The sequence below is a fragment of the Cetorhinus maximus genome, chromosome 8 (genome assembly GCF_964194155.1).
Source record: "Cetorhinus maximus chromosome 8, sCetMax3.hap1.1, whole genome shotgun sequence".
Classification (NCBI taxonomy): Eukaryota; Metazoa; Chordata; class Chondrichthyes; order Lamniformes; family Cetorhinidae; genus Cetorhinus; species Cetorhinus maximus.
The window spans coordinates 78,016,420-78,036,924 of NC_135886.1; the positions used below are offsets into that span (position 1 = coordinate 78,016,420).

Here is a 20,505-nt window from a genome sequence, read left to right on the forward strand (position 1 = left end):
CGGGGTCACCTGGCCCAACTCAGAGAGAACCTCGCCACACCGGAGCAAAATTCCCAACTTCCGGGCACTTTCTCCCAGGTCTGGTTTGTGGAGCCGGTAAATGTCCCAATCAGAGCATGAAAATTCAGGCCTATGTAAAATTTAATGAATGCAATTGATTTAAGCAATTTATTAAGCTCTCAAGATTCTAATGGTACAGATCCATTGGGTCCATGAAGAGAAATTTTGAATACCCTTATTCATTGGATCCCATAAAAAGACTTTGGTGAAAAATTACCATTTAAATCTTGCAATTATGATCGTGCAAATCTTAATTTTTTTCATAATTTACAATTTAAATGACTACTGTAACTAGGAGCACCCAAATAATCTTTCAGTTTATGGGCATTAGATCAAACTTGATTTGGGGAGGACTTTCGCTATAGAGCAAAGAGTTAACATCAGAAGCGCACATGATGTCAGACCACATGACTGAGAAGTAAGAGAGATCTAGAAGAAGGAAAAGCTCGAACCTTGAGTAGAGATCCAAATGTGTAAATACTTGCTGTAAATAAAGAGTAATGATTTTGTGAAACTACAGGCCCGAGCAGCATACTTTGGGAGAATAGACAATCCCCACCAAAACCTCCGTCTAGACGCCGACCACATAATGAAACATTCACCAGCTCAGATATATAGTTAAACCATATTTTAAATACATTTATATTTGACTCATATGACTGCTTGGCTATCTGCAAGTAGATGAAGCCTTTCAAGTACGACTCTAGCAAAGGCCTCTCCCATGATGCTAAAGCATAATCTTCAAGTCCTCTCAAAGGCAGAGCTCCCAAATTTGTTAGCATTCGTCAAACAGACAGCTTCGTTGGCTGCAACTCGTCTGTGGGATGGAAGAAGGATGCACACCCAAGGACTTTCTGTGTGGCGAGGTAGCCAGAGCCAGAGAACCAGTAGGATGCCCAAAGCCCTGCTTCAAGGGTGCTTGCGAGCGTGTCTTGAAGGCCCTAAACATTGATTATGACACCTGGGAGTCAAAAGCTGAGGATAGAAGAAAATGTGACACCTCCTGTGGTCAGGTGTGGCCACAGCAACTTGGAAAGAGTCGACAGCATCAAAAACAACAACCCACAGTAACGCTTGGTGGCTTCATATGTGGCATTTGTGGCAGAACCCGTGACTCAAGGATTGGCCTCTTCAGCCATCAGAAAAAGTGCACCATATGAACTAGATTTGTTTCCTGCATGTCCATCATCTTTCATAGATGGAAGAATGCTGGCCATGACTGCTCAGCTCTTGTTCTGTGTTATATGATACCTTTTAACACGTGTAAGTGGCATGCATATAAATCAGATTGCAGGGACTTTCTGACCAAATCATGGAATAATTAAGTGATTATTTGATAAAATAAAGGCAGCTTCACATAACTTACTGTACCTTGTAGTTCTCACATCAGTGCTAGTGCCATGAGGTAAATGAAGTCACACTAATGCTTTTGAAGATGGCTCCCCCTACACAAAATGGTTGTTTTTGTAGGCAGCTTTGGAAGTCCCTGCACTACCAATGACAAAGGGAAATACTGCCTTTGGCAAAGCTAGATACCGTTTTCTCTTGACACACAGTGCAGAGCACTAAGCCCAGCCATACAAACTAGAGATGTAATATTCACAGCCATTGAGTAAGCTTTAAGAGGAAGAAAGTGAAAGTCATGCACTGTGACTTTCAACCAATTGCACAGTTCACTTAACAAACAAGGGGTGGATTCCACAGCACCAGCAGCGGAGGGCATTCGGAAACCACCTGTTTTTAGTGTGGTTTTCTATTAGTAAACAGAGGATAAAATGCTATTTAGAGCTTCCACTTCATGAGAAGCTGTTGTAAAGATTGTAGGCTGCTTGATGTGTGTTAAGTGATCAGACACATGCATTGCTGAAATCAAAATGTTAATATTCACCTGTGCTTGAAAATTGAGAATTGCTTTAAAGTGCCCATATCTAGCACTTATATTAGTCTGAAAAGCTGTGCAAATTGATTGTGAGCCTGACAAACAGAGAAAAACAAGTTTATTTTTCCCCCATTCAGTTCCTACTTATCTAGTTCTGTTTGCTTTTTCACTGATAACGTTTAAGTGTTGGGAAATGGTGACCCACACAAACCAGTGTGCAGCACTTGTATCTTGTGAAAAGCTTATCTTTGCTGGCTTAATAGCTGCCTTAGTCATGCTTTGATAGCATGTTGCTCAATTATTAAAGACTAATTTGATTTCAACAACAAATTCTGTTTTACAGAAAAAATTCAAGTATAATTTGAAGGGTAGTTCATGTTAACTTCCATTGGACATCACTCATGGCAGATCTGTTGTTGGGAGTTGTTTCAATACCTACCAACATATGAATTAGTTTCTCTCTAATTACCTTTCTCTCTCAAAGGCTGTTGCTGGATGATAGTTCCATAGATTCAGTAGCCCTCAAATATATCATGGACAGTAATTTGGCAGCATGGTCAGTGAAGTGGTGATCTTATTGAAACATATAAGCTTCTGAGGGGGTTTGACACAGTAGTTGCTGAGAGAATGTTTTCCTTCATGGGAGAATCTAAAGGTAGGGGGCACAGTTTCAAAATAAGGGGTCTTCCATTTAAGATGGAGATATGGAGGCATTTCTTCTCCCAGAGGGTTGTTAATCTTTGGAATTCTTTACCCCAGGGAGCAGCTGGAGGCTGGGCCATTGAATATATTTAAGGCTGATCTTGATCTACAAGGGAGTTAAGGGCTATGGGGGGCAGGCAGGAAAGTGGGGTTAAGGCCATAAATCAGATCAACCATGATCTTATTGAATGTGGAGCAAGTTCAAGGGACCTGCTTCTTGCTCCTATTTCTTTTCTTATGAATATTGATAGTCTATTCAACAATTATGATATCATAGCTTCACATTTTCTTATTATCTGCACATGTATTTTCCAATAGGAAACCACTGGAAAACAGCAAATAACAAAAATAACCTATCTGGGAATGTACTACCAGCAAAACAGTGGAAATTAACCAACTCGGGGGGATTAAACATTGCACCTTCCTGCTCTGTATGATTAACAGCACATACTGAATAGGCTTCAGGGAAGCCCAGGATAGGCTACAGCAGTGACTTTGCAAACAATTGGCAGCATGTTTACATAAAGCAGTGGCACATAATGCACTCCATCACAGAATTTGTATTCATGGGAGGAAGGAACAATTGGATTTACCCTTTACCTTGGATCACGCTCACACGACAGATTAGTTAGAAATCAGTATTGCAAGCAACGTTCCCTCCAAGTTGTGTAGCCTTGCAGCAACCTGCACACACAAGTCAACCCCTTTAAGTTACCACCTGTGCACAGCCATGCAAAAAAAAAAAAATAAAAGACCCTTGCACTACAAAACAAAATTGGAGGGTACAGTGATTACAAGAGGAACTAAATTATTATTTTTGGTGTAAGAATGTTTTGAAATTACACATCTGATGGACAATTATCATGTTACATCTCCTTGGCTATGCAGATGGATAGTAAAGATCACATGACATCATTCAGAGATAAGTAACATGTTCTTCTGGTTTCCTGTTGAAAACATTCTGCCCTTAACGAGCATTGCCAAAAACAGATCAATCCATGGCTGTTTATGGAATATTCTTTTGACTAAATATAGTCACTGCACAAATCATCTATTTAATGTTAAATACATTGAAAGTTTCAATCTGATTGGGTGTTACATCAATGCAAGCATTTGTTCCTTCATTTTTATTGTAAATTGATATTTGTCCAAGAGCTTTTTTGCTTAGTCTTATGTGAAACGTTGTAAGATTTTATAAATATACAATATTTAAACTAAATAAGCCAAAATTTTGTGCATTATAAGTTCTATAAAAACTAATTGTGTGTCACACATTCGAGCAGATGAACTAATAAACAACACAGCGGGTAATGGGCAGAGTAACAGTATGAAAGAATTCCATTTGGTTAGTTCTGACAGTAACCTTGAGCTACTCACACACTTGCAAATCAAACTGATATTTAAAAGTATATACCATGATATATACCAGCCAGTTAAGAGTTCATATTAACAAAGTATTTTTAAAGGGCTCAGAGTTTTACTTCCTTGCCATATTGAATTTGACCAAATAAAATATTTGGTTTGAATCTTTACCTTAGTGCTAACTTATTGAGAGAATTCTGCTCTGGGTTTTTTTGACATACTGCATAACTATGAAGCAGAACAAGCCATGGAGCAAGGATTTTGTTTTGCTGGAGACCTACTTAAGGGATTCAAGGTTTAGGATTTCTTCAGGGAAGGTTTTTAATTACTTAGCTCCTTCTTGCAGGAGCCCAGAGCACAGGAAGGCACTGTTCTCATCTTTTTTAAAATTAGTGTTTTGAACGATTTTTTCCAGTTTTGGAATCCCTGCCACAAGTCCCTCGAGATCCACGCAGCCATCTCAAGCTGGGAAAGTAGCCAAATAGATGGGAGACCGCTCCAATGTTACTAAATTGTGAGAATATCAGTTCCATTAACTGTTGTGGTGGCTTGCTAAGTGATAGGGTTGCCAACTCTGGTTGGAAGAATCATGCTTGATATGTGACATTTAGTCATAAGGCATTTGGTCATGCGACAACTAATCATATGATGTCTGATAACACACAGCTTTCCCACAGTTTGTAAAAGTTACGCGTTTACCTTATAATGATTGCGCCTCCAGTAATTTTGTCTTTACTTGCTGCAGTGTAGCACTAGCAATTGTCATACGAGATGTTTAGAGAACTGGGAGGCCTCCCATGAGCAGACGAAGGACGTACACAGGCGCAAATTCTACCTACTAAATTGCTAGCAACATTGTTTTGGGGTGGAGGGGGCACTCATCTACAATTGCTGGATACTTCCAGACATCCAAGCAAGAGGGGTAGAAAACCCTAATGTTACCTTGAGCTCTCTCCAAAAGATAGTTATTTCTAGCATGGAAATAATTCTGATTCAATGCATGTGGTTCAGCTTCTCAAGCATCTGGTATCCACTGGTAGCACCCTATAGCTTCTCAATAAGTAGGTTACATTGAAATAAACTGAGCATTTTTTAAAGACATCACGTAAATAGTTCTGCTGAGGAAGAGTGAGTCCCGGGGGAGCAAGGGGAACTTAATTTGTACAGAGTATTGATCAGGTCTCATCAATTTTGGGCTTAAAGAATTAAGTTATGGACCAGGTTGCATAAATGTGACTTATATTTCCTTGAGCTTTGAAGTTTGAAGGGTGACCTAATTGATGTGTTTAAAATAAAGCAGGAATAAGTGTAACTGTTGCCAATATTAAAACAAACTGCTACAAGAATGCTACAGATGAAAATATGTTCTCAGCTTTGAGTGCAACACAGACCAGTGGATGTGATGGTAAATATCTCCATGGCTATAACTTCATTACATGTTGAACAAAACAAGATAGTGTGCTACAGTCTGTGTATGTATAAACCCAGAGGATAGGGAGAGTTAGAAAGTCCTGGTGGGATCGTGGGTCAGAATAGCAGGGAAGAAAGCATGAAGGTGCAAACCACAGGCACAAAGCTTTACTCTTCTTCCGGATGATTAGGAGCAGTGCCCATGAGATTCATCTTCCATTCGAGGGTGCTGTGGGACAGTTGGGAAGGTTCATAACTTTAGAAAAGATGCAATGAGTTGTGGGGAGAAGCAATTTTAAAAGGAAACTGATTAAAACAGAAAGAAGTTGCAAGCACTTACTTAAAAGATGAAATGGGTTGGGCAGAGGATAGTGTGGAGCATAAGCACCAGCATGGGCCAGTTGGGTCAAATGGTCCATTTCTGTGCTATGCATTTTATATAAAATGGCTACTGCCACCCCACAAAGTGCAAACAGCTATTATTTTGGAATTTCCTTGTAATCTGCTCACCAGTGGAGCCTAAACTACAAATTGATGATAGCAGGCAGAACTCATACTTGGGCTGTCAGAATTTGGCAAGAACATGAACATCATGGGGGCCTTTGAAGCAAAACTTGATCTAATCATTCCCATTTGCCTGCAGGGAGTCACTTATTAGCAATCTGCCAGGTGTATCCCAACCCTCCTCCTCCATCCCTTCTTAACCTGGGGCACACTGGTGGTGAATCTGGGGCCTTGCTTGTGTTTGTGCTGCAATCTATTTATTCAATGAACCATTGAAGTAGCTGAAAATATCATTTCATTTCAAGTCACTGTACTGCCGATTGTTGCTAAGCTCTTGTGTTTCACCCAAGAACTTGGACTCTGCCCGGCAGTTACTAATATCAAACTGAATGTTTATTTTTGTTGTAAACTTCATGGTATTTATTGAAAAATGATAATCATTTAATAAAGGAAATAATTGCATTTAATAAAAACAAATTAGCCAACAAAAAAGCAAATATTTGAGGTCTAAGTACCTCTGAATTTCCTTCCCTTGGCTTTATTATTCCTACTATCAGAAAACATGTGCTAATATTTGGACCACACCTTGGTGCAAAAAGCAATTCAGCCTGGTATATTCCTCTATTTACAAAGTATTTGTTGACTTGGGCAGAACCTATTCCAAAAGAACTCATTATCTGACCCTTACGTGTTGGCCTGCTAACCAGAAGACAGAGAGACCAGATAGATTTTCTTGCTATTGTTCTGTTGTCAGGAATTTCTACCTCTCAGTGCTTAGTAGGAAGCGCAAACAAAGTGATGAATGGGTAAAAATCTAATTATGTGAAGAGAGATCAATAGCCTTTGCAACCTGAAAATACAAGGGTTTATATATGTGATTTCTGAGAGAGAGCGTGATACATCAAAGTGGCAGTGCATGAGGTAATGAGAAAGTGTCACTCATTTTAAAACTCAAAGAATGCTGATTAATATTACCATCCTTTTCTTTCTCGACTACCTTTTTTAATATTTTGTTTAAACAGTAAGTAACAATGGGTGGAATTTTCCGTGCCTGCTGGTGTCAGGCATCATGGCGGACGTGAGTGGACAGTATGGCAGAAAGGCCAAAAATCGGTTTCACGATGTCATGAAACCAGTTTGCAATTGTCTGCTCCGCCCGTCAATGGTGGGCCACGTTTCCCGCCGCTGCATGTTGGAAGCTTCATTGTAATACATCTGCATTTAATTATAATTCCAGCTCGCCGGAATCATCCTCCCCACACTGAATCATCCGGGCACGTCTGCTTGCTTGGGGAAGGGGTAGAAGTGGCATCAGGCAAGGGAAGAGGCTGCAGGGCTAGGGCATTACTGCGGAAGAGGAGTACCCCAGAGTGTGGATGAGGACACATGTTGAACTGTGCAAGTGGCCTCAAGAGGGTGAAGGCTGAGGAAGCAGTCTTCAGAGAAGATGAGTCCAGATGGAGATGTGAGGGTATGTGTGAGAGACAGAGTGGTGATGTCCCTTGAGCTGGCAGTGAGTGAGATGCCAGTGAATGTGTGATGGCCTTGTGAGTGTGTGAGTTTAGAGTGATGAGATGGTTGCCTTACCCTGGCAGTACGGATGAGATCATTCATCCTCTTTCTGCAATGGATGGCGAACCTCTTCTGTGCAGCGTTGTCGCTGACCACCACTGCCACCGCATCCCAAGCCAGAGTAGAGACACTGATGGGCTTCCTGCGGCCAGAGCGGGGGTAGAGGAAATTGCGGCAGTCCAACGAAGTCCAGGAGGCATCCCAGGGATGCATCACTGAATCAGGAGCTGCATTTTCTTGCCTTTCGGGGCCAAGTCTTCTGTGCAGCAGTGCTGGGCTGGAAGCACTGAGAGGTCTGCACACAGCTACACGTTAAAACTGGCACCTGGCATGAGGAAGCGGCGAGGTGACGGCATGGGGGGTGAATCAGAGGTTGCCCACCAGCAAAACAGTCACCAGGAATGCATGATTAAAGAGGTGGGATTGGGACAATACGGCGTGAATACCTGCCATTGCGGCCAGCGGATAAAACGTCCTTTTTCCGACCCGCCTCTGCACTTGGTGCAAATCTGGGGCGATTCCACCCAATGGTATTCTCAGAAGTTTTGATTTGCAGGCTATGTCAAACTCATCCTCAAGTGTTAGTATTATTTGTGACTGAGGGTGTTGCGCAGGTTTGCATTGTCCAGCAGCTGGGGTGTACACATTGATGAGCCCAATAGCCTTTTCCCTCCCTTCTTTTCATATGTTAGTATAATGATATTTCAAATAATAATGAAGCTCCCCCATATTACCATTGATACAAACATTTGTTTTCCATAAAATGAATTAGCACATAAACATAAGTGCCTAACAGATTTGTGATTTGATGTTAAAAAAAGTCACAAACCAATAACAAGTAGCAATTCACTTCTCAAAAACTTACATTTCTGACAAAGCACAAATCCAACCCTTTGCAGTTATTTCCACAGCATGTTGTTTACAACAACTATATTTTTCTTTTTTTTTGCCCGATGAAACCATTGATTTCTTGTGGGTTTCAGTTGTCAAAACTTGGATAGCCTGGTAGCGAAAGATAGAATACTGGAGCCCAGTCGCTATTCATTTATAAGCTTTTATTTATAGAGACATATTGGGCAGAAATTTCCCCCCGTCCGGAGGTTGTGCAGGAATGGGCGCGAACCCGATCATCGCCCCCGATTGGGGCCGCGCCGCCATTTTACGTGGGCAGGCCAATTAAGGCTCGCCCAGCGTGACGCTTGCCCGGAAGCGCTATGCGCTCCCTGTGCGGGTGGTGGTGGCAAAAAAGCCTCACAGAGGTGCCTCAGGGAGATTTGTTTCAGTTTTAAACATCTAAATAAAGAAATTACAAATGTTTAAAACATGTCCCCTCATGTGACAGTGTCACATGAGCTGGGGCATGTCAATTTTTAAAAAATTTTTATTGAATTTTTAAACACTTCATGAAACCTCATCCCACCCGTGGATGAAGTTCCACGAAAAATGCGAAGGCCGCCTAAGCTCTTCGCCTGCCCGCCAACTTTAAGGTTGGATGGGCAGCTCATTTAATTATTTCAATTAGTTTTTAACAGGCCCTAATAGGCCTTTGACAGTTCGGCGGGCACATAGCCAAGTCGGCTGCGCACCTGCCGAACTGAAAATCTAAATGATGCGCGGTGATGCCGGGACGCCTGCCCGATGTCACCGCGCATGATTTTACGTGTCAGCGAGCGTGCCCCACCCCTGCTTGCAGACCCAAAAATTCTACCCATTATGTACCTCCAACAGAAAGCCCTCTTTTAGCCTGCTTCAAAATATGAGTCTGCAATTGATAACCACTACCTGAATACAATTAACACCAAATTGATATACAATTAACAACAGTTCCACTGGCATGGAACATCCTCCAGTCCCTTTTACAGTGTTTAAGTACTGTTGTACTTAAAAGACATTTTCCATAACAGGGCCACCACCTCTGTGTAATTATCAATCTCTACATAATATGTTTTTATCTAATTAATAATAGAGGTAAAATTAAACTGCTGGTGCATTCTATAAGCCATCAACTAGCAGGAAAGATATAGAGGAGCAAGTTTGCAAGAAAATTACAGAGGTGTAATAACTATAAAGTAGTGATAATGGGAGAATTTAATTACCCTAAGATAGGCTAGGTTAGCAATAGTGTAAAAGACAGGGAGGAAAAGAGTTTCTGAAGTGTGTACAGGAGAATTTTCTTGATCAGTATGTTGCTGGACAAATAGGAAGGAGGCAATGCTGGGTCTAGTTCTGAGGAATGAGATAGGTCAAGTGGATCAGGTGTCAGTAAAGTAACATTTTGGGAACAGTGATGATAGTAAAATAAAATAAAGATTAGCCATGGAAAAGAAAAAGGAGAAATCAAGAGTAAAAATACTTAATTGCAAGGGGGTAAATTTCAGTGGAGTGAGAATGGATCTGTCCCAGGTAAATCTTATATAATCTTATAATACTATCATCATTGTTCCCAAAATATTTCTCTACTGACACCTGATCCACTTGACCCATCTCATTCCCGAGAACTAGATCCAGCAATGCCTCCTTCCTTGTTTGACCAGGTACATTGGAATAAAAGATTGGCAGACAAAATTATAATGTAACAATGAGCTGCCTTTAAAGAGGAGATGGTTCAGGTATAGTCAAGGTACATACCCACAAGGAGGAAAGGGTACAGAAACTAAATCCAGAGCGCTCAAGATGATGAAAGGGGTAAAGAGTAAGATGAAGCAGAAAAAGGAGTGTATGACAGACATCATGTTGATAAGGGGAAAAAAGAAATGAAAGGTAAATAGAGTATGAGAAGAGATTGGTAGGTAGCATATAAAGGAATCCAAAAGTCTTCTATCAGCATATAAATGGTAAAACAATGGTAAAGGAGGGGTGGGGCTGAATAGGGACCAAAAAGGGGATTTATGCATGAAGGCAGAGGGCATGGCTGAGGTACTAAATGAGTACTTTGCATCTATCTATGCTAAGGAAGAAGATCTGTCAACGTCATTGTGAGGAAGAGGTAGTTGAGACATTGGATGGGCCAAAAAATGGATTAAGAGGAGATATTAGATGGGCTGGATGTACTTAAAGTTGATCAGTCCCAAGGATCAGATGGGATGCATCTGAGAATACTGAAGGAAGTAAGGGTGGAAATTGCAGAGGCACAGTCCATAATCTTTTAATTATCTTTCGATACAGGATGGCGCCAGGAGAATTACAAATGTTGCACCCTTCAAAAAGAATGTAAGGATAAACCCAGCAACTATAGGCCAGTCAGTTTAACCCTGGTGGTCAGAAAGTCTTTAGAAACAATTATCCAGGGCAATTGAGGAAACATAGCATGGAATTTTTAAAGGCAAATCATGCTTAACTAACTTGATTGAGCTTCTTGATGAGGTAACAGAGAGGGTTGATGAGGGTAATATGGTTGAAATGGTACATTTGGACTTCAAAAGGTGCTTGATAAAGTGCCATGTTATTACTTGCCAGCATAATAAAAGGGACAGTGACAGCTTGGATACACAGCTGGCTGAGTAATGCTGAACGGTTGTGTTTTGAACTGGTGAATTATATACAGTGGGGTTCCTCAGAGGATGGTACTAGGGCCATACCTTTTCTTGATATGTCTTAATGACCTAGACTTGGGTATACAGAGCATAATTTCAAAATTTGCAGATGACATTAAAGTTGGAAGTGTAGTGAACTATGAGAAGGATAGGATATACTTCAAGAAGCCTTGGTAAGGCTGGTGGAATGTGTGGACACATGGAAGATGAAATTTAATGTAGAGAAGTGTAAAGTGAAACATTTTGGCAGGAAGAATGAGGAGAGGTAATTTAAAATAAAGAGCACAATTAGAAAGGGGTACAGGAGCAGAGAGACCTGGGGCTTTTGTGCACAAATCTTTGAAGGTAGCCAGGCAGGTTAAGCAAGTGGTTAAAAAGGCATACGGCACCAGGGCATAGAATACAAATGCAAGAAAGTTATATGAACCTTTATAAAACATTGATTCAGCCTCAACTGGAAAAATGTGTCCGATTCTGGGCACTACACTTTAGGAAGGATGTGAATGAAGCCTTTAGAGAGGGTGCAGAGAAGATTTATGAAAATGATTCCAGGGATCAGGGACTTCAGTTACATGAATAGATTGGTTAAGCTGAATTTGTTTTCCTTACAGAGGTTCAGAGGAGATTTGATAAAGGTGCTTAAAATTATGAGGGCCGGAAAGAAACTATTTCCACTTATGGAAGGGTTGAGAACCAGAGGACACCAATTTATGACGATTGGCAAAAGAACTAACAGTGACATGAGGAAAAACATTTTTACATGGCAACTGGCTAGGATCTGGATTGCACTGGCTGAGAGTGTGGTGGAAACAGATTTAATCATGGCTTTCTAAAGGGAATTGGATCAGCACCTAAACTGAGAAAATTTGCAGGGCTCTGGGAAAGGGCGGAGGAGTGGGACAAGCTGAGTTGCTCTTGCAGAAAGTCGGCACAGACACAATGGGTGAAAGGCTTCCCTCTGTGCTGTAACCGCTCTATGATTCTAAGGTTTTGTTGTAGTCATGGTGTCCTAGGAAGTTACTTAAAAGTTAAACCAGTACCTTCAGCTTTTTTAAATTTTGTCCTTCCCACAATTCCCCTGTTTTTGTAAGCATTAACACAAATAAGAAAGACATTCATTTATACAGCGCCTTTCACAATCTGAATGTCTCAAACTGCTTTACAGACAATGAAGTACCTCTGATTTTCTAATCCCTGTTGTATTGTGGGAAACACAATATCCAATTTGCACACAACTAGATCCTACAAATAGCAATGCAATAATGACCAGAATTTGTTTTAATGGTGTTGATTGAGAGATATATATTAACCAGGACACCAGGGAAAATTCCTCTGCATTTCTTTGAAACAGTGCCATGAGATCTTTCACATTCCTCTGAGAGGATAAACATAGCCTCGGTTTAATGTCTAAATTGAAAGATGACACCTCCAACAGTGCAGCAGTGGAGTGTCAGCCTAGATTTTGTGTTGGGACTTGAACCTACAGCCTTCTGACTCGGGCAAGAGTGCTACACAGCTGACACCTAGTGACACCTAGTGAGGTATGGTTCCATGGGCACTTACATAGGCTGAGATTTGAACTAATGACTTTCTAGTCTGTACGGCAGACTGCTTTTACCCAGTAGGTCACTGATGAATCCGATCTCTTTCTTTCTAGTCTGATGATTTTCTGTTTCGCCCCATAGGACAGTCAGTGAACTAAATTACCCAGCTATCACTTAATTTGTTAACCCAGCTCCATCTCCTGTTCCAGTGTAGAATACAACTGTGTATACATTACAGTCTTATCAGTACATGGAATCTCAAAAGCCCTATTATTTTCATCCACATAATTATATGCACTTTGTTATAATTTTCCTGTCAGGAAGCATACCTGGCAACACTGAGCAAGCATTGTTGTATTATCAGAAATGTAAACTAGCTCTGGACATACAGTTTCATACACACTCATTCAATGTCAGTGGACTGGCATTAGGCCATGGTACACTGGTGAAATTTGATTGCGTTTAAACCTGCATGAATTATGCCTGTCAACTCAAGCAATGGAATAGTTAGACTGTATTTTCTACATAGGAAAAACAAAACTTGAATGCAAATCCTTCCCCCATGTTACATCCAAAGTATTTTTCAAGTAACCCCAGTGGCCTTGAAGAACTGTATTTGTTCTTTACGAAAACTAGATTACACTTTCGTGATTTTTGCTAAATTAGTTGATCTCAGCCCAGGCAGTATTAGAGGCTCTACAGTTGTTTTCAATATCCTTTATTTGGGGAAAGGGAATAAGTGGCTAGGAATATCATGTCTGATCACTACATAATAACTCCTACCTGCAGGGCATACTCGTGGATGTTGGAGAAAAATAGGATCAGGCTCAGCCGTACATGTCAGAGAGGCTGCCAGCACTGGCTGGCGAGATTCAAGTAGTACCTTGTCCTTTCCAGGCTTGAAGAGTTAATGTCAATGATTTGTTTCTCCTGCTGAAGAAGAATGATAATGAAATACTGGGCTGGATTTTGTTCCAGTGATGCGGGATCCTTCCAATGGTTAGAGAATTGGCAGGAACTCTTCACTTCCAAGGTGGAGGTCCAATGCAATTAAATGCACGCCAGGTACTTAACTGGCCAATGTCAGGCCTTCCATGTGATTAAACCTGCAATGAGGTGGGAAATCCAGAGCTGGACTGGCATTGCTGGTAGTGCCACTGGGAGCAGTAGCCGCTGCCAGTAATGCACCGAGGCCCAACCCAGGAGCAACACAGTTGAGTGAGAGCAAGTTGGGGGTCATGGATAGGGGATCGCTGGAGAGGGAGAAGCAGGGAGGTGGAAGGGAAGGAGAAGGTTGTGGCTTTCGCAATGCCAGGTCCCTAGATCAGACACTGAATGAGTTATCCCACCCCACACAAGATCTCTGGCAAACCCAATAGGGTTTTGCTGGGCAGCCTACTGGAGAGCCGTGCAAATCCCACTTAATCCCTGAGCCACCACTAAATTACAGTGGGCTCAGGGATCATTGGCTTTAAGTGGCTCATTAATTTGTCTAACTGCCTTCCTATGGCTAGTGGGCTGGATTCCTGCACCAGGACCTTTCCGCCTCCAACTTAATTAGGGATAGTTTTCCCCGGCATCAGGAATCTAATGTGGGTACTCCCGCCCGATTCTCATGCACCCCCACATCCCCAAACCCCCTCCATCATCATGCTCACTCTGAAGAGCTCCAGTAGATCCAACCCCACTGATACACCTCCAGAGCAATATATTGCAGTCAATCTTGTCACTGGAATAGGTTCATATTCTAACTTAGATTTAGCGCTACTGGCCATCAGTTATCATGCCAGTACATGGATTTCTGGTAGCAGTACTCCTCCCACTTTTCTCCATGGCATTGTTTCCAGGCATGGAGAAGAGGAGTGAGAACACCATTGCAGGTTTTCCAGGCAGATCAGGGTGCATGAAACCAGATGCTATGATCAGCTGCAGGACTGTTATATCCACATCTGCAGACAGAGGTTGCAAGATGATTAATATATGTGGAGGCCTGCTTCAGAAAGGATGCTGGAACTGCAGATACAATGGCACCACTAAGTAGATCATTACCTGATTTACCATAATGTTGAAAGCAATTCATATCAGTATGTTGCGCCATGGTACTGCATCAGAGAACACTGATACACCTTCATGACAAGGACTGTGGGAGGCTATGAGGCTGAAATTGATCTTCATCGATAATACAAAATGGATGATGATGAATCAGCAATCCATTTTATACCCTATGCAAAACTCATGCAGGCAGTAAAACAGGATGCCAATTTGCTATTGCCCACATTGTGTTACCATTGATATCTTCTGTCAGTCCCATGTTTTCAGTCGATCTGGGCCAGATGAGAGTTGGATATAAACTGTACCATCTACTTCAAGGGCACTGCAGCTCCTGTGTAACAAAAGACTGGCACATCCATTGATAGTAATGGTGACCTGATCATTGACTCTACCTCCATGTGGCATGTTACAATGCTGATCTTTGTGGGGTGGTATTAGCCATTTGGTTCTAAAGTGGACCAAATTATAAAATCTAGGCTTCTATTTCTAAAAAAAATCTTTTAAAAGAGAAAAAGAACTGTTTTTAATATATAAATATGGGGTCAATTTTAACTCCCTCTGCCCAGTGGAAGTGACATGAAAAATTGCAGACATGTATTTACTGCCCCATGCCTTCCCTTTGCCATTTTCCTGAGGGCCTCTTCATGGGTTATTTAGGCAGCCATCTTTCAGACAGGAGCCTAATTTCTAATGTAGTAATCAGGGTCTTATGATACAATAGGGCCTTGAGACAATTTTGAAATACCAGTGGGCCATGCATGTTCCACCCACTGGCATTAAGCAATAAGTAGCTTAACCAGCGGTCATTAAAGGCAAGCCAAAAAAAAAATTTTAAATGTGTGGAGCCAGGAAGAGCATAAACAGTGCTCACAGTTCATCATGTTAAAATAAGTTGAAATTAGCCCCAGCCCTCAAAATAGTTTGGGCCAATCAGCAGGGTCTGCAGGTAGATTTTCAGCTTTTGTCTACATTTAGATGACTAGAAATAGCTCTCGTCCACTGAGTTAAGTGCAAATATCATGGAAATTTACTTAGTAATCTTTAAAATTCAGGTATTTGGTTCTCTTCTTCAGATTATGAGTATTTTAAAGTGCCCTTGGGCTGTAAAGGAGCCACTTTATTGACATCCATCTGTTTCAATTACAGGTGAGAAACCATACAAATGTACATGGGACGCTTGTGATTGGCGTTTCGCCCGTTCCGATGAACTCACAAGACACTACAGAAAGCACACAGGAGCAAAACCCTTCAAGTGTGTTGCCTGCGGTCGCTGCTTTTCGCGTTCAGATCATTTGGCTCTCCACATGAAGAGACACCAAAACTAAGCCAATACCTGTCACCCAGACAATGAGTGTGGCTGATTTCTAAAGTGTACAGATGAACAAAGTACTGCCATTATATACACACACACACACATACACACACACACGAGATAAATAGCTTCATATTTTTGAAAGGATATACTGTTGGGAGAAACAGTTGGTTAACTGGAAACCAATTATGCAAAGCGTTTAATTCACAAAAAAAGATAGAATTTGTGTTATTTATTTTTTTATTTCCTGGAAAAAGGCCTGCTATCCTATGCCTGAAAGATTGTTTTAGAAACCACTATAATGTTAAGGAAACAAATTACTGATCAGCAATAAATTGATATTCATAATAATCTTGGAATTTAATTAGCTGACAGCCATGCTTAAATGGTTATATAGTTAAGGGACAAGACAGCACCTGTACTACATTATAGCTTAGAAATGACTGAAAGCTGTATAAACAATTACCACATTCGGATCTTATTCCTCTCTATATTAATTAACAGAACGTTAACATGTTTAATTTAAATAAGTTAGCACCTGGTGAGAGAGGAATATAACATGAACACATTTAGGAGTTTAGTGAACCATTCTGCCCTACCTCTAAGATAAGCCTTAATTGACGAGAGCACAATTTGAAGAATCAGTACTACAGAATTGTAACCATATCTGTGGCCTGCAATCTCATCACTAGGAGCACAGGATTGCTGAATTTACCCTTGTGGGTTAATGAACTTAGTATGTATGCATTGAACATTCTTACTGTAACATATTTTACAGTAATTTCTTAGTTCATATTGGAAAAACAATGTTTTAAGGCTGCATGGGAAGATAGGTAGAATCAAATACCATTAACAAACTCTGAAGAAAGGCACTTCATGTTAGGCTGTAGCACTAATAATACCTAACATGGTAAAACCTACAACAACTGCAACACAAACTGATTCAGGAATGCTTCTCACTCCAACTGTGCATTCAGTCAAGGTATCTGAACAGCAGTATACATCATCCAGCCATTATAGTACATCCTAAAGCTCTTATTTCCACAATTATTTTTTTAAGAAACAAAAGTAAATGTTGTTCTCCTACAATGATCAACTGTTGTGAGTAATTATGCTAAAAATTGAGAAAAATGTCTTAATTTGCAATTTAACCCTTAATTAAAACAAACTGACTATTACCTCTATGTTGTGCCAAGAACTCTTGTTTAAAGTATACTGTTACTCTTCTAATTATCTCGGTGTATATTAACTGCTAAATATTGATTGCATCGACGAGAGGCATTTGAATGTAGACAATTTGCCTTAAGTACTAGTTTCGGGTATTGAACATTGTGAGGAAGAATATTTTTAGAAAGTGCTGGATATAATGCATGGTGGAAAACATGCTACAACTACTAACGGTCATTGGCTACTCAAACTATTGTGACTAGTGAACACAAGCATCATGTATCCAACCATTGACTGCTGGCTATTCTTAAGATTACCTATTTTAAATAATTTTGATGGCCTGATTTGGTTTAAGATTGATTCAAGCATTGTTTTTTTATACATTTCTCCACTATGTTTATACCCCAATCCAGCTAGTTTCCATAAGCACTGCTGTCTGTGAATTTTTGTCAAGAAACTGAACTGATCATCATCCTGGTTAAGAAATTTAGTAACCAACAAAGTTAAATGTATGTCCCTCATACAATCTCAGCATTACTTAAAACAGTGATAATGGATATTCTCACATATATTGCTGATATTCTTTTGAACATATATCCTCATATGTCTCAGCACTTCATTTAGAGAAAGCTTTGCAAATTAATGGAAGGAATCACAAATCGGTATTATCTGTACATGCAAACAATTTGAAAAGATACTGAATGGCAATAGGTTAGTAAATTGAAAAATGAACTAATGATGTGCTCCTATCACAGTGTATGAAGGGACACACCTATACCCATTTCAATTGTGTAAGGCTATGACCATACTGCAGTCATCAAAGTCTATCTGAAAGTGCAAAGAGTTGAACTGAGGCTTCCCAGGAACTAGGTTAATTAGATTCAATTTGGGGACACTTGGCAGCTATCATGCTGAAGCATTTAGGAACTTTGCCACACAAATTTCAGGGTTTGACAGACAGACCAGTTTTCACTCACTTCCCCACTCCCAACATTCCCTAATGTGGCTCATAATTTGGGGTAAAACCCTTTTACACTGAAAATTCACCCTGGCCTTTTACATGGGAGCAGGAGTAGGCTATATTCACCCCATCTGACCTGTTCCACCATTCAATTAGATCATGGCTGATCTAAAAGTATCTTAACTCCGTTTACCCACATTTGTTTCATATTGCCTGTTAAATTCTCACATGGAGGCTGCGGATGTTTTCAGTTGGAAAAGGAAAAAGAGTAGTCCCAACCAACAATGACATTCACAAATCCTCTGGGGAGAATTTTACCAATTTGAATGAGTCACCATGGGGAGAGAGTGATTCAGTAAATAAAGCAAGTGAAGCAGTTAACATTGACAGCAGTAATTGTTGGTTCGCACGTTGGACCATCCTCACTGTCAATTAAGGAGGTAGCATGGATAAGAATGTCTAACACTGTGAAGGAGAATAAGGGGATAAAAATCCCCTAAACCACTTGAAAAATTGCAAAAGATTAATTTTGGGACACTTAATTGAATAATATAATCAGCCAACTAAATCCATGTTAATTCAAATGTTACGCAAGGAGCATGCAGCATGATTAACTTTGGTGGAAGATTCAGTGTGGGGTTGTGTACTATTGGATGGAAAGTTTACACTAAACTTGTGGCTCATAACGTTTTTAATTATACGTTAGTTTTCTATCAAGCTCCCTAAGGAACATTGGTATGTAAATACAGGGATATCTAGTAATGTATATAATTTTTATAAGTTGTTAAAGTAATGTTTATATTCAGAACAAAGGGGAAGAAAATGGTGGTAGTTTTGCTTTGGTTTGTTTTAAATGTATCACTTATTTTTATAATGTAGCGTTTCACAAATTTGAAGAAAAAATCAAAAATATGAATGTTTTAAAACAAAAATCTTTCAATATACAATGATTTGGGATTTTGTTAAAAGCTGTACTGTATAATAAGAGAAAAGGAACAAAATAAAAAGCTGTTTATAGGTTAAACTTACTCTGTTCATTTCCTTGGACTTCTAATTTATTTCGATGGTGTATTGATTAATAAAACTAAAAAAGTAAATGGCTCATAGCATAGAACATAAGGACCACAAAATATGGCTCCACAGCACTGGTAGCTTTGGCTCTACAGGGACCAGCTTAGGAGAAAAATGGCAACCACATGCTCCTGACCATTTCTGGTGTAGACCTCACCAAATACCACATCACTGAAGGAGTTCAGTATGGGCATGCACTAAAACTATACAGTGTGGGCGGATCTTGATGTCAGTCGGTGTACTGCTGATTTGAATCACGACCTGCCATTTTTCACCCAGGAACACAGGAGCAGGCTCAAAGTGCCAAATGGCCCTTCGAGCCTGCTCCACCATTCAATAAGATCATGGCTGATCCGACTGTGGTCTCGGCTCCACTTTCCTGTCTGTCCCCCATAAACTTTGACTCCCTTGCCAAACACAAATCTGTCTAACTCTGCCTTGAATAAATTCAAAGACCCAGACTCCATTACCTTCTCGGGGAGACAATTCCACATACCAATGACCCTTTGGGAGAAAGAGTTTCTCCTCATCTCTCCTCATTAACAGGGAGACACTTATTTTTAAACTATCCCCTAGTTTTAGTCTTCCCAACAAGAGGAAACATCCTCTGGGTATCTACCCTATCAATTCCAATCATGATCTTCCATGTTTTAATAAGATCACCTCTCATTCTTCTAAACGCCAATGGGTATAGGCCCAACCTGTTCAACTTTACTTCACAAGATAAGCCCTTCATCCCAGGAATGAGTCCAGTGAACCTTCTCTGAATTATTTCTAAAGCAATTATATTTTTTTTTAAATGAGAACAAAACTGTACCTGGTATTCCAGGTGTGTTCTCAACAAGGCCCTGTACAGCTTTAGTAAAACTCCCCTACTTTTTTCTTCCATTCCTCTTGCAATAAATGCCAACATTCCATTTGCCTTCCTAATCACTTGCAGTACCTGCATACTAACTTTATGTGATTCATGTACGGGGACGCTGAGATCCCTCTATATCGCTGAGTTCTGCAATCTCTCTCAATTTAAATAGTACACTGCTTTTTCTATTCTTCATGCCAAAGTGAACAAGTTCACACTTACCCACGTTATACTCCTTGCCGCTCTAGTTAAGTATGCATAAGTGAACTGGTGTTCAGCAGCATGAGGCCCCCATCCTGTGCCAGCACTAAGGTATCATCATCATCCAACTTGCAGGTTAGTAGCTTATTACTTTCTGCTGGCTCTTGTTGAGTTCATAGAAATCCTGGGTGTATGGTGGATTTCAGAAAATATGGAGCAGAGGCAGCAAAGAAGACAAGCTGCTCGCCAAGGAAGAAGGAGGAAGGTCCTCAGCACGTGGCCTTACTCATCTGTGGTCATCAGGGTGCACTTCTCC

The 20,505-nt window shown here is 40.5% G+C and overlaps 1 protein-coding gene across 1 annotated transcript in view; it reads left to right on the top strand.

Moving 5' to 3' along the window:
* The window catches only part of klf5l (Kruppel like factor 5 like), an 82,624-nt gene extending 63,542 nt beyond the window's left edge, over window positions 1-19,082 (top strand). Inside the window, exon 5 of the mRNA XM_078547091.1 lies at window positions 15,765-19,082. Within this exon, the coding sequence (XP_078403217.1) occupies window positions 15,765-15,943 (179 nt within the window). The 3' untranslated portion in view covers window positions 15,944-19,082. The remainder of the gene's footprint in view (window positions 1-15,764) is intronic.
* Window positions 19,083-20,505: the final 1,423 nt, after the last annotated feature.